This window comes from Citrus clementina, unplaced genomic scaffold (assembly GCF_000493195.1).
Source record: "Citrus clementina cultivar Clemenules unplaced genomic scaffold, Citrus_clementina_v1.0 scaffold_6, whole genome shotgun sequence".
NCBI classification, from domain to species: Eukaryota; Viridiplantae; Streptophyta; class Magnoliopsida; order Sapindales; family Rutaceae; genus Citrus; species Citrus x clementina.
In genome coordinates this window covers 18,354,762-18,367,228 of record NW_006262139.1, presented here as the reverse complement: position 1 = coordinate 18,367,228, position 12,467 = coordinate 18,354,762, and the positions used below count along the sequence as shown (strand labels likewise).

The 12,467-nt window shown below is 33.4% G+C and overlaps 2 protein-coding genes across 3 annotated transcripts; both read left to right on the top strand.

Annotated features, from left to right (window-relative positions):
* The first annotated feature begins 3,157 nt into the window (after nt 1–3,157).
* Nucleotides 3,158–6,377, top strand: LOC18040089 (UDP-glycosyltransferase 82A1). Its single transcript, XM_006429698.2, has 2 exons — nt 3,158–3,762; nt 4,996–6,377. The coding sequence occupies exons 1-2, from the start codon at nt 3,282–3,284 to the stop codon at nt 5,952–5,954; spliced, it is 1,440 nt and encodes a 479-aa protein (XP_006429761.1). The 5' UTR covers nt 3,158–3,281; the 3' UTR covers nt 5,955–6,377.
* An 863-nt stretch (nt 6,378–7,240) lies between these two features.
* Nucleotides 7,241–12,204, top strand: LOC18038043 (OTU domain-containing protein DDB_G0284757). 2 transcript variants are annotated; one of them, XM_024182295.1, is made up of 11 exons: nt 7,241–7,559; nt 7,745–7,942; nt 8,142–8,215; nt 8,481–8,535; nt 8,719–8,793; nt 9,244–9,317; nt 9,436–9,484; nt 10,330–10,414; nt 10,581–10,637; nt 10,734–10,800; nt 11,979–12,204. In XM_024182295.1, the coding sequence occupies exons 2-10, from the start codon at nt 7,775–7,777 to the stop codon at nt 10,775–10,777; spliced, it is 681 nt and encodes a 226-aa protein (XP_024038063.1). In that variant the 5' UTR covers nt 7,241–7,559; nt 7,745–7,774; the 3' UTR covers nt 10,778–10,800; nt 11,979–12,204. The 2 variants fall into 2 exon arrangements, with proteins under 2 accessions (XP_024038063.1, XP_006429758.1); XM_006429695.2 differs by having other exon boundaries at nt 11,973–12,204.
* Nucleotides 12,205–12,467: the final 263 nt, after the last annotated feature.

Genomic DNA, 12,467 nt, shown 5'->3' with positions numbered 1-12,467 from the left:
CTAGCAGTAACAAAGATATGAGATTTGAACTTTCCGGTAAAGATGAAATTAGTAATGACACTTTTATTTTTTTTTAAAAAGAAAAAATTTGATTAATAGTAGGACTACGAGTCTCAAAAATAACAATATAGGTGTGGTAGACATTTTTCCAACCAAATATAAGAAATCCAACAACGGATAAAATATTTTATTAATACAAACCCTTAAGATACGTCGAACATGAAAAGAGTATCTTAAAGAAAGTAAATGCTACACTTGGAAACTAATTAAACCATAAAGTAAATCCAACTCATCTGGTAATAGGGATAAACCAACCTCTTTAACAAGCTGTAATCCAAAGCACGAAGCCTTAGCCTCAGCCAATTAGATCAGCATTAACTGGGGAAATCCCTTCAGCAATTCCTGCAGCCATCACAAAAACTTCACGCGCACAACAGCATCATAACCCACTTGGGTAATTTTTAAAAACCTCTCCTGAGGTTTGGACTTGTTGCAAGTAGATGGCGATAATTCATTTATTTGTAAAAAATCCACTACCGTCAGTTAATTTTAACATAGACCGTTAGTTGACTGTGCAAAGATAATATTACCCTTAACAATAATTTGTAGACAGAAATAACTAAAAAAAAAACCAAAATTGTTGGCTATTTTATCCTCTTTAAATTATTGATATTTTCTTAAAGTTCATACAAAAAAGATAAAATTAAAAACTTAAAAAATCATCTTTAAATTATTGATATTTTCTTAAAGTTCCTACAAGAAAGATAAAATTAAAAACTTGAAAATGAAATAGTCATAATCTTTACCTATGATATTGTAAATCTTTTGAATTGATAAGGATAAAATTGTTAAAAAATAGGGTTTGTGCTTTTTAAATTATTGATATTTTCTTAAAGTTCATACAAGAAAGATAAAATAAAAAACTTAAAAAATCATCTTTAAATTATTGATATTTTCTTAAAGTTCCTACAAGAAAGATAAAATGCCAGTTAGGGTGAAGTACGTGGCGTTGTTATACCAGAACTACAACAGTTAAGACTGTTCTTAGGACCAGTAGTCCGCAAGCTCGGGTTTCCAGCCGATATACTTTCGCAAAACTTTTAAAACATTTTTCTCGGGTTATACAACCCAAAACAGACTTTCCTTTAGTCTAAAACAGGGTACCAAACCAGATAAGAAATGATCAAAAGTTTTCTGATGCACAGGATCCTTAGAAAAGGCAAGTGCAGAGCATACTTCCTTAGGTTTTCAAAATGAACAGATTTAATTCTTTATTCTTTTTTCCGTTTCTAAAACTTCATTTGCAGAGAGAGAAGAGGGGTTTAGGGAGTCATGGAGAAAAACACACGAGTTTATTTCTTTCAAACTTCTATCTTTGGAATTGACAAGGATAAAATTATTAAAAAATAGGATTTGTGCTTTTTAAATTATTGATATTTTCTTAAAGTTCATACAAGAAAGATAAAATAAAAAACTTAAAAAATCCTCTTTAAATTATTGATATTTCCTTAAAGTTCCTACAAGAAATATAAAATTAAAAACTTGAAAATGAAATAGTCATAATCTTTACCTATGATATTGTAAATCTTTGGAATTGACAAGGATAAAATTGTTAAAAAATAGGGTTTGTGCTTTTCGTGCCAATAATTTTAGTTTTTTTTTTAGTTATGTCAGTCTACAAACTATTGTTAAAGGCAATATTGTCTTTGCACAGTCAACTAACGGTCAATGTTAAAATTAACTGACGGTAGAGGGTTTTTTACAAAAAAACAGATTCTTGTCATCTACTTGCAACAAGTCCAAACCTCAAGGGAGGTTTTTAAAAATTACCCTAACCCACTACCCCTCATTTGCATCAACTGCTGCATCGATACTTTTAATTTTAAATTAATGGTTTGTGTACAACTAGCATGTAGCATGATCCCTTTTTTCTTATTTTAAATGTTACTTTTCGATCTTTTGAAACTTAAATAACTAAATCACGCAGTGATTGATGACTTATATCCATAATTATTATAAGTAAAGAGGTTAGAACGTTAGGCATTTATTTCAAAACAGCTGAACGAAAGGCAAATCAAACCTGCAATTATGAAAATCTGATCCCCTTTTTTCCGTCTAATTATATGTTTAAGGATACTGTCTTATACACATCTTAACTATATGCCCTATGTAAATTATATCAATTTTTTTTTAATGTATTATATACACATAAAATGCAACCAATTCAAATATAATATGACTTATTCCAGTCCTGAATTCGGGTATCATTGCAACTATATGTATATTGATAACATTTATGCACTTTGAACATTTGAACAACAACATTAAGCTGAGATATATATACAAAATCAGTCTTTTACTGCATATGTTCAAACAAGAGAATTATGTAGACAATGTTGATTAATTACAATATGTTATTAAATTATGTTGGTGAATGATATTATTTAGTCTAAAATTCACATGTTAGAATATTTAGACATCTATATTAAAATATTATATAATTAGATAACATTGCATTAAAACTAAATTTTAAAACATTTTGAGACCTGAACTAAAACAAAAAAAAAATTGTTATATGATACAGCATTATGTTAGTGTGGGATTTAGTAATTGTTGTATCTAAATTTATCGATCATGAATTTGATCACTAGATCCTCTGACAAATTAAAATATAATATAAAAAAGAAACCAAAAAAAGTGAAAAAGGAAAAAATAAGGTAAAGAATATATAAAGATAGCCACCTACTCACCGACAAATTGGTGTGCAGTCAAGTGGGTCGAAAGTGAGTTGCATTTAGGCTTTAAATATAAGCACGTGTATGAAAACAATTCACAATTCCTCCATACCTCCATTAAAGTGAATATGCTACAGCTCATTGTTGGCAATTTGCCTAACCTATTTTGTTCCCATTACAGCGTAAACGCTTTGGTCCAATTGGAACACATTAAACATGTGTCATATGCGCCATTTTCCTCTTTACAAATTTGCCTGGAGCTGCACGTATTGAGTCTTTTTCCCTAAAGCAATAATGATAAGTAGTTATGTACTGCCCATAGAGATTTTGTTTCAATTTCCAGCAAATTCTTACATAATTTTCATTAAGAAGTAGCCATGAAGTTAGCTTAATTACACACTATTAAAGAAAATCTCCAAGTTAACACATGCTCAGTTGACTTTAATTTTTCCCTATATAAACCTTGGTGTCTTGGCTACAAACTTCACGAGACAAAAGAAAACAAAACACGAAGGTACATCACTGAGGTTTTGCTTTATTAGCAAGATGGTGAATATGATGTGCACAAAGAAGAAGAACAAGATCTTAATGGTGCCATATCCTGCACAAGGACATGTTACTCCCATGCACAAGCTAGCTTCAATCCTCACCAGCCGCGGATTCGAGCCGATTGTCATCACTCCGGAGTTTATTCACAATCAGATTACATCAAGCATGGATCCTCGGAGTGAGATTTCTTGCATGTCGATACCGGATGGATTGGAGAAGAATGAACCAAAGGACTTTTTTGCCATAGAAAAAGTCATAGAAAATATCATGCCTATTCATTTAGAGCGGCTTATTAACAAAATTAATGAAGATGGGAGAGTTGCATGTGTTGTTGTTGATTTGCTAGCGTCATCGGCCATCGGAGTTGCTTGTCGATGCGGGGTCCCGGCCGCTGGATTCTGGCCAGCCATGCTTGCTACTTACTGTTTGATTGATGCAATTCCAGAGATGATCAAATCCGGCTATATTTCTGATACTGGTAAGTTTGACTTCCATAGTTAATCATATCTCTTCTTTCTCGAATATTTGATTTTCCTATTTTTGCATTAATTCTTTAATTTTTTCCTTTTGTATCTTGGATTTTGTAAAAACTCCGGCACATGCACTTTTTTTTTTTATTTGAACAAAATAATTAACTAAGCCTGTTTGTTGGGTCAACTGCATGGATGAGAGAATTACTATGCAAACTTGTTCTAGTAAATACAGAGGAAATATCCTAATGAATTAATAATCATTTTAATCAGTAATGTTGTGGTGAAGATGAAACCTAATTACAGTACTCATCTTTCGATGTTTTAATTTTTTTTAAATAAAGAAATTACTTTATTTATTTGAACTTCTAAGTTGGCAGTGAGCATAACAAGAGACAGAAGTATCCTTTTTTAATAAACCAAATCTTACTCAATCTCTATACATAGGATATTCAATTGCAAGATTTAATTTAATTATTTCACTTCCATATTCAGAGAAAAAACAAAATTATTTCACTTCACGAGATTTTCACTAATTGAATCCATTAATACGAAGCACCTACCATATAGGATAAGCATTTTTGGTGCTTTCTCTGTCAAACAACAGTTATGATAAGTGGATTGACTGATAATTAGAATTAATTAATCAAAAAACCAATAGGAGGGAGCATTTTTTTTTTCTTTTTTATTCTTAATGGACAAGCCTCCTGAAGGACCACATTGCTCTGACATGTGTTTCGTTCGTTCAATCAAAATATATTCGTTAGTTCCTTTTCTCTGGATGATGATGATGATGATAATTTAAAATACACGTGTAGTTGCAATGTTTCCATTCCAAATTCTAAAGTGGCGGAATATTCAAAGTCAAAAGTACTCCAATCCTTGCAAGTCGTCTATCTTTTTCTTTTTGTAAATATATGATTCAAATTTTGATATTCTAATTGATGCGGCATGCAGCTTGATAATGTATGATTTTCGCAATATTATTACATATATAGTTTAAGTGTATTCAAACTAATGTAAAACACGACGTGGCATTATCATTGACTGCTATTTGTTAAATTATTATTTACTATCTTATCTTCTTACTATAGCTGTCACATGAAATTATAAACATCATATGTATATATGATATGAATATGTGCTATTTATACTTTTAGAATAAGAATTGGAGATGTATTCGTACTTATATGTAAGATTGCTTTATTTAATGATGAATGTTGTCGGCACTGCGTGTGCAGGAAGTCCTCAACATCTGGAAAGCACAGCACGGTTTCTTCCGAATCAGCCTATGCTATCGACTGAAGATCTTCCATGGCTAATTGGAACTCCAGCTGCAAGAAAATCGAGATTTAAGTTTTGGTCAAGGACATTAGAACGATCAAGAAACCTTAAATGGCTGCTGGTAAACTCTTTCCCTGAAGAACACATGGACGACATTAAGCAACAATATCATCACTCAAAAGGGGCCACCCTTTGTCGACCAAAAGTGCTTCTCGTTGGTCCTCTAAGTAAGCATGCAACAATAGCCAAAAACCCTAGCTTATGGGAAGAAGACACGAGCTGCATTGATTGGCTGGACAATCAAAAGCCGAATTCTGTTATTTATATTTCATTTGGGAGTTGGGTTAGTCCCATTGGAGAAGAAAAGGTGAAGACTCTTGCATTGACTCTTGAAGCATTAGGGTTACCATTCATTTGGGTGCTAGGGTTTGCATGGCGAGAAGGGTTACCAGATGGGTATCTAGATAGGGTTTCTAATAGTAGGCAAGGAAAGGTTGTACCGTGGGCCCCGCAGTTGAAGGTGTTGCAGCACAATGCTGTAGGGTTTTATCTCACGCATTGTGGATGGAACTCTACCATGGAAGCCATACAAAGTGGTAAACGGCTTTTATGTTATCCGGTGGCCGGAGATCAGTTTATCAATTGTGCTTACATTGTGAAGATGTGGAAGATTGGGATTAGGGTTAACGGATTTGGAAAGAGAGATATTGAAGATGGGTTGAAGAAATTGAAGGAGGATAGTGAAATGAAGCAGAGGTTGATGAATTTGTATATGAGGACCATGGGAGACGATGGAGCTAGGGCAAGAGTTATGAATAATCTCACAGGCTTTGTTGATGATTTCAGTAAATTGACGAGAAATGATCATCAGTTTCATCTCAAGGACGTTGATCATGATCACCTCTTTAACTTGTGATCATTTTTGTTTTTCCCCTAGTAATTTGCATTATATGAATGATTAGCTGTAGTAATATTTGAATAGCCAAAAAAAAAAAAAATTTGCTTCATATGGGGAGGTGACAGTGTTGATGGCTGTTTCAAATGTGTGAATGGATGTGGGAAATTGGAAGAATCCATTCTCGCTTCTTGTTAAACTTATGTGTCAACGCGCAACTATACCCAAATTTACTGGCCCAATTAATTGAGGCTTATCTTGCTCCAGCCCAGCCCATAACATTTGGCTTCTTAATTTACAGGGGCATAAAAAATACAGGTATTTTAGCGGCACCCTGAAGCTTTTATATCATAACTGGCAAGTCTCCCTGTATCATGTTTATCATAAACCGAATTTTGCGGTTGATTTCCTTATAAATTACACTCTGCCTATTACTCTCCGCATTCTTAGCATTCCTCTTGATGGTATTAAAGTTTGGTTTCGTGGTGATTGTATAAGGATTGCATTCTCTCGTTTGGATAAAGATCATTTCCTTATATAAGTTTTTACGGATTTTTAAAGATTTTGTGTCATGTGTCTTTAAGTAATAATGTATGAGTATGATTTAACTTTTCTATTTTCTTTATTTATGAGCTACCAATTTTTACTCATGAGAAAATCAAATAATGAGAGAATTCTAATCTCACTCGTTTTGTTAAACTCATTTCTTTTACCAAAAAACTCTATTCATCCCATCTTTTTTATTTTTCTCAAAAAATACTTTATCCAATCCAAATAATTAGGAAGATCAAAGTACTTTTTGTTGCGAAAGTATAGGTAAGTAAACTATTTTTATAATTGGCCCCATTTTTTTTGGTTATTTTCATAAATTTTTACTTATTTTCCTTTCATCCAAATTGCATTTCAAATGCAAATACTATTAAGAAAAAGTGTTCTTTGGATAGTTCTGATAATTATGGTCACTCCTAAGCAAGATGGTGGGTAAAACTTAAAAAATAAAAAATAAAAAAGATGGCAGTTCAATCACGCTTTGCCTAGTGCACAAGATAAAATCGACATTGTTAAGATTTAAGACTGATCCCTAGTCCTTATGCGTTGCTCCCGAGTGATGACGAAGGATCGGTCAGTGATCGCAGAACAATAATAATTGGGTTATTTAAAAGTTAAAATCAAGTTTACGACTAAAATTCTATTAAAAAAAAAAAATTACTTCTAAGAACGAAAACAGAGACCGTAACGCGCAAAAGAACATTTTACCTGTCAAAGTCGAAGAAATTTCAAAGTTTAAAGGAAGTTGGTGTTTGGATTCGATGACACGTAAGCATTTTAGATTGTCTTTCTTCTCAAAGCAGTTGCGTATGAATAAACGCTGTAGCATTTAGCTTCTGCGCGTCGGTTTCGTCGTTCTTTGTCAGATAAATTCATTGCGTTTAGTTTAGTCCAAGTTTTACTCAATTTCAAAGCCTTATCTTTTCTTCTTCTTTCTCTCGGCTTCTCCGTTTAAATTATTTCCAAGTTTCGTTTTGCTCTGCGCAAAAGCAAAAGCCATCACAATTGTCTTTATCAGCTACGAAACTGCCTAAATTCCTTCTGTTCATCTCGTTTCCTATCGATATTGGCTTCAAGGTATCGGTTAATTCCTTATCTGTTTATGAATTCCGGTTGTTGCTGTTGCTGCTGCTTTTGTACGATCTGTTAAATAATTGAATCTATTTTGTTTCCTTTGCTCTATTATTCTGTTTTGGTTTTGTGGGTATTGATTCTACTTTGGTGGTGTTAAAAGTAACTAATTAATAAAAAAAATTGAGCAGGTTGATTATATATATTATTGTTGAGATAGCATGACCGAGAGCTCCGGCAATGCGAGTGTTAGTTCCAGTTCAAGTTTGAGCAGCAACTTTCCTGATGCAGAGGATGATCATACGATTGCTAGCATCTTAGCATCGGAGGAAAATGCCAAAGCCGAAGGCCAGCTTGGGAAGAGACTCTCTCACTTGGACTCCATCCCTGTATGAATATGCCTGTTTCCCATAATGTCTCTCTAGCTTTGATGATATATGATTAATTTAATTATAAGTTTTTTGCATTACTTAATTTAGCTATCTAGTGTTGGCATAGAGAGGGACTAGTATGGTAGGCTGTTTTTTGTTCGATTAGTTACACTTCTGGTATAATAGGTGTGTACTCATTGATTCTTTATGTTGGCAGCACACGCCTCGGATCAATGGGGAGATACCTGATGTGAATGATGCATCTTTTGATCACGAGCGGCTGTCTGAAAGGTTTGATTTTTTCTTAAGCTATAAACACTATTCTTTTTGCCTTTTCTTTTTCATAAGGTTTGATAAACCGATGTTGAGTATGCTATGTTTATAAATTGTTGAAACATGGAGCCCTTAGAGCATTATTACTGTAGATATACTTCGACTTGCAACAAAAATCATAGCGTAATTATTCGCTTGTGTCTTGAGCATCAGTTGAAGATTTGGCATTTGCCATTTTATTTATGCGTATGATGGTGAGTTGTCGGTTTTGTTTGCCTTTCAGATTGACTACATATGGATTAGCTGAACTACAAATTGAGGGTGATGGAAATTGCCAGGTTTCCCTTTTACTTTCTTCTTTCATAAATCCCGAATTTTATATGCATAACTAAAAATTGATTTTTTTTGCTAGGATGAATTGGCCTAGTACTTTTGCTATTAATTTATGCTGCTGCTTTCTTTGGTTAATTAGTATTTTCCTTGATTTGTCTTCTGCAATTTGTTTCTGTATTGTGGGACAGTTTCGAGCATTAGCAGACCAGTTGTTTCGCAATCCAGATTACCACAAGCATGTAAGAAAGGAGATTTTCAAGCAGGTATGGCACTAGAACCTAAATGATGGAAACAGTTCCTTTTATCTGGCCGTTTGAGATTAAAATTAGGTTATTTATAGGTTGTGGAAATAATAGCCTGGCTTGTTAATGCCTCAGTCAATACTTGAATTTCTTGAATATCATTTTTGCTGTGTTTGTGTCTCATTTGAATGGACTTTGATTATAAAGCTCGATCAAAACAATATTGCAGGTGTGTAATTGTCTCAGAACATTGTGGGAAAATTATCCCGGGAGGTCCTAAGATTACTAATGTATCTAGCCCCATGCTTGAAAATTATGCCATGGTTTTGTTTGCTTGTATTACTCATATCACACACACATATATTCTTTGCGGTCCTCATTTTCTAGTGATAGAGATGTCTGGTTGTGATGTAATCCCATTATTAATATTCTCCATAACTTTTCCTTACAATTCTTTGTTCTCTTTTTCAGCTGAAGCATTTCAGAAAACTATATGAAGGCTATGTCCCAATGAACTACAAAGGCTACCTGAGGAAAATGAAAAAGTTAGACATCTATTGTGATGCCTATTAATTTTCTGCCCCAAATATTAGGCAGCATGTTGTCATGACACTTGACTAAATGCTAATTCAATTTTTGTGAAAAAAATTTCTATGCCAATAGATCAGGGGAATGGGGAGACCATGTCACTTTACAAGCAGCTGCAGATCGAGTAAGTTGAAATTTCTAACCTTTATGTCTCCTTGGTATGACGAGAAATCTTGGTGGTTTCTAGATAAATCTCGAAGTTCTAGCTTCTAATGCCTCACAATTCTTCAATTTTTAGTTTAATTATCTTGTTGAGAAAATGAATATTAGAAATTATATGGATATAACTCGTTCAATGGAAAACTACTGTGGCCTACCTTCACTGGATTATGTAGTGCCTTACTGCCTAACATTATTTGCTGTAGGATTTATTTTTCATTACGAGTGCATGCAATTGCATTCTGTTTTCTGTGCCGTTCAGTATATTCTAAATGTAATCTTATATGGAGTAGCAAGTCAAAGAACTTGGTAAACTGTCAGCTTTCATGCAAAATCTATTGTTTGATCTTTTCTTCATTGCCAAACCTTCCAGAAAATAAATATCAAGGTTGCCTTAGGGAACAAAAATAAGATACCTGATAAGTAATTGAACAGATTAGCTGTTGGTTGCATCTGAATGCTAGAAGTTATAGGAGGCTAGATACAGCTGATGGAAACTAGAAAGTGAATGGTAGGAGGCTTTGACATCATATTTAGGGTTCTTATTTCTTGGCATCATACTTCAAAGACGATCACATCTGCCATCTCACCATCAGTGCATTACAAATGGCTAGAAACAAGTACAACTGTGCATTTCTTCCTCAAAATATCATGCATACTCATACATTGAAACTAGGTACCCTTAAATGTTCCTCATATTTGGTTTATTGAATCACAGCTGCCACGCTTTCTTACTTGGTTTTTCTTACTTCACTGTTTTATTTAAATCCTTCATTGATTGGAATCCGACCTGTTCAATCATTTCTTCAGTTTCAAGCCAAAATTTGTCTAGTTACCTCATTTCGAGACACCTGCTATGTTGAGATCATTCCAAAAGACAAGAATCCTACCAGAGGTAGATATGATTTCAATATCTTGTATAAATATCATGTACTGGTCTGGGTCTTTAATTTGTCTTTAACTATTCTCTTTATAGAGTTTTGTTATTGTTATTTTTTTAAATAATTTTCAAAGCTTATTTTATTTATTTCTGTGGGTCTATTACTTTCGGTGTTGCTTAGAGCTTTGGCTGAGCTTTTGGAGTGAAGTACACTATAATTCACTGTATGCAACTGGAGGTACATCGAACTATTACATTTGTGTGATTTTCCTCATGTCCGTAACATCTTCTGATTGTCTAACTATAGCTTCATTGTTCTTTGGTATATTTACAGATGTTCCTACTCGGAAACCCAGAAAAAAATATTGGCTTTTCTAGATTTCCAACAATTTGATTACAAGGTCAACTCATACAACCTCTGCCGCTCTGTTATTATTATTATTCTCTGTTCAGTACATCTAAAGTTACAAAAACTACTATTCATGTCAATTAGCTGGACAAAAGGGAAAAAAAGAAAAATACTGAAGTTGATTGAATTAGATCTTTCAGAATTTGTGCTTCAGCTCGTCGTACAGAAAATATTTTCTAGATATTGTTTTGTGCATAAAGAAATGATTGTTCTGTTTCTTAGAGCATGTTTGTAGCTGTTGACCTTGTTCTTTTGTTTAATTTTGGAAGCATAGCAGCAAGGCAAAATTGTTTTGTAAACACCTACTTCTACAGAACAGAAACCTGTCCTATAGTGATGGTTGTTCTCGATTTTAATCAAATATAGGGGTAGTCAATAAAATAAAAAAGAATCTCGAAAGATATCCCATTTGTTTTGTCTCTTGTTATGGAAGCAAGAGATCACAGATTCGTCGAGTCCAAGAGATCAAGGGGTTCAAGCGAGGTGTCATGTAACTAAAAAATAACAATAAGATTTGTTGTGAAATTATTTAATCCAAAAATTATCCCCTTTTTATCCAATTCTACTGTTAAACAACTTGCATAGTGCAACCTCGTGACTTGCATGCATGGCTTGGTTTACAATCAATGGCATTTAATGAAATGAGAAATTCTGTAGATCATGTAGTCAATAGTTATTAATGTCATTAAACTCTGTTATATTAATGTCATTAAGTTCTAACAAATTAATAAATGACAACATTTAGTATATCATTAGTGGATAGTATCCAGATAGAATATTTGACATTATCAAAATTAATGTAATAGGTGTTTTCTTACAATTTATCATCATTAGAGTTTGCTTATAAGTAATAGAGGGGAGCTAACTTGGCACTTTAGAATGCAATTTTCTTCTTAAATATGAAAACCATCAATCTTGTTGTTCAGCTTTTTGTGCTCTCCCTAGTTCTCTCATGCGGTAACTTGTCAGCTTCTACTATGAATCTCTGTTTAAGTCATGCTTAGTTTTGGATATTATACTTATGATCCTCTTAACGGGTGTCCTAAGGCAAAAGTTTAAGATTTTGACATTGTGAAGTGCAAAACATCGTAGGATGTCCTTGAATCTGCATAAAGATTTCTTCTTCGTTTTCATTTTCGATGCTCATTCATTCATTGATTATAGGTACAGTGATATCAGAAGAGAGTTATACGTGTGGGATGCCTCCGATCCATATCATAAATTGCACGAAGCTGGCATGTGTGCAGGCCTGCGTTGAAAAGTATGGAGAAAGTATCAATGGTTGTTGCGTCGACCGCGATACTTGTTGCTGCAATATACAAATGCAGTGATGTATATGTTTTATGCTGTCTTTGCCGATAATTGCATAGAATAAAACTCTAATTTTTTTTGTCTATGTGGGTTTGTTTATTTGGGGGTGAATTTCAGCCACTCACTTGAGCAATTTTTTATTGATTAGAGTTATATATGAAATCTCGCATTAACTTAAACACCCGAAGTCTTTTTAATAAATAATTTTTGAAATGGCTTTAATTTTTCATAATTCACACAAATCGCTTCTCTACTCAGCAATCATGATTTTTATAATGTCACAACTTATTAGTTTGTAGAGATTTTTACTCGATCATGGTTATTTTTGGAGTATTTTTAATAAAGGGG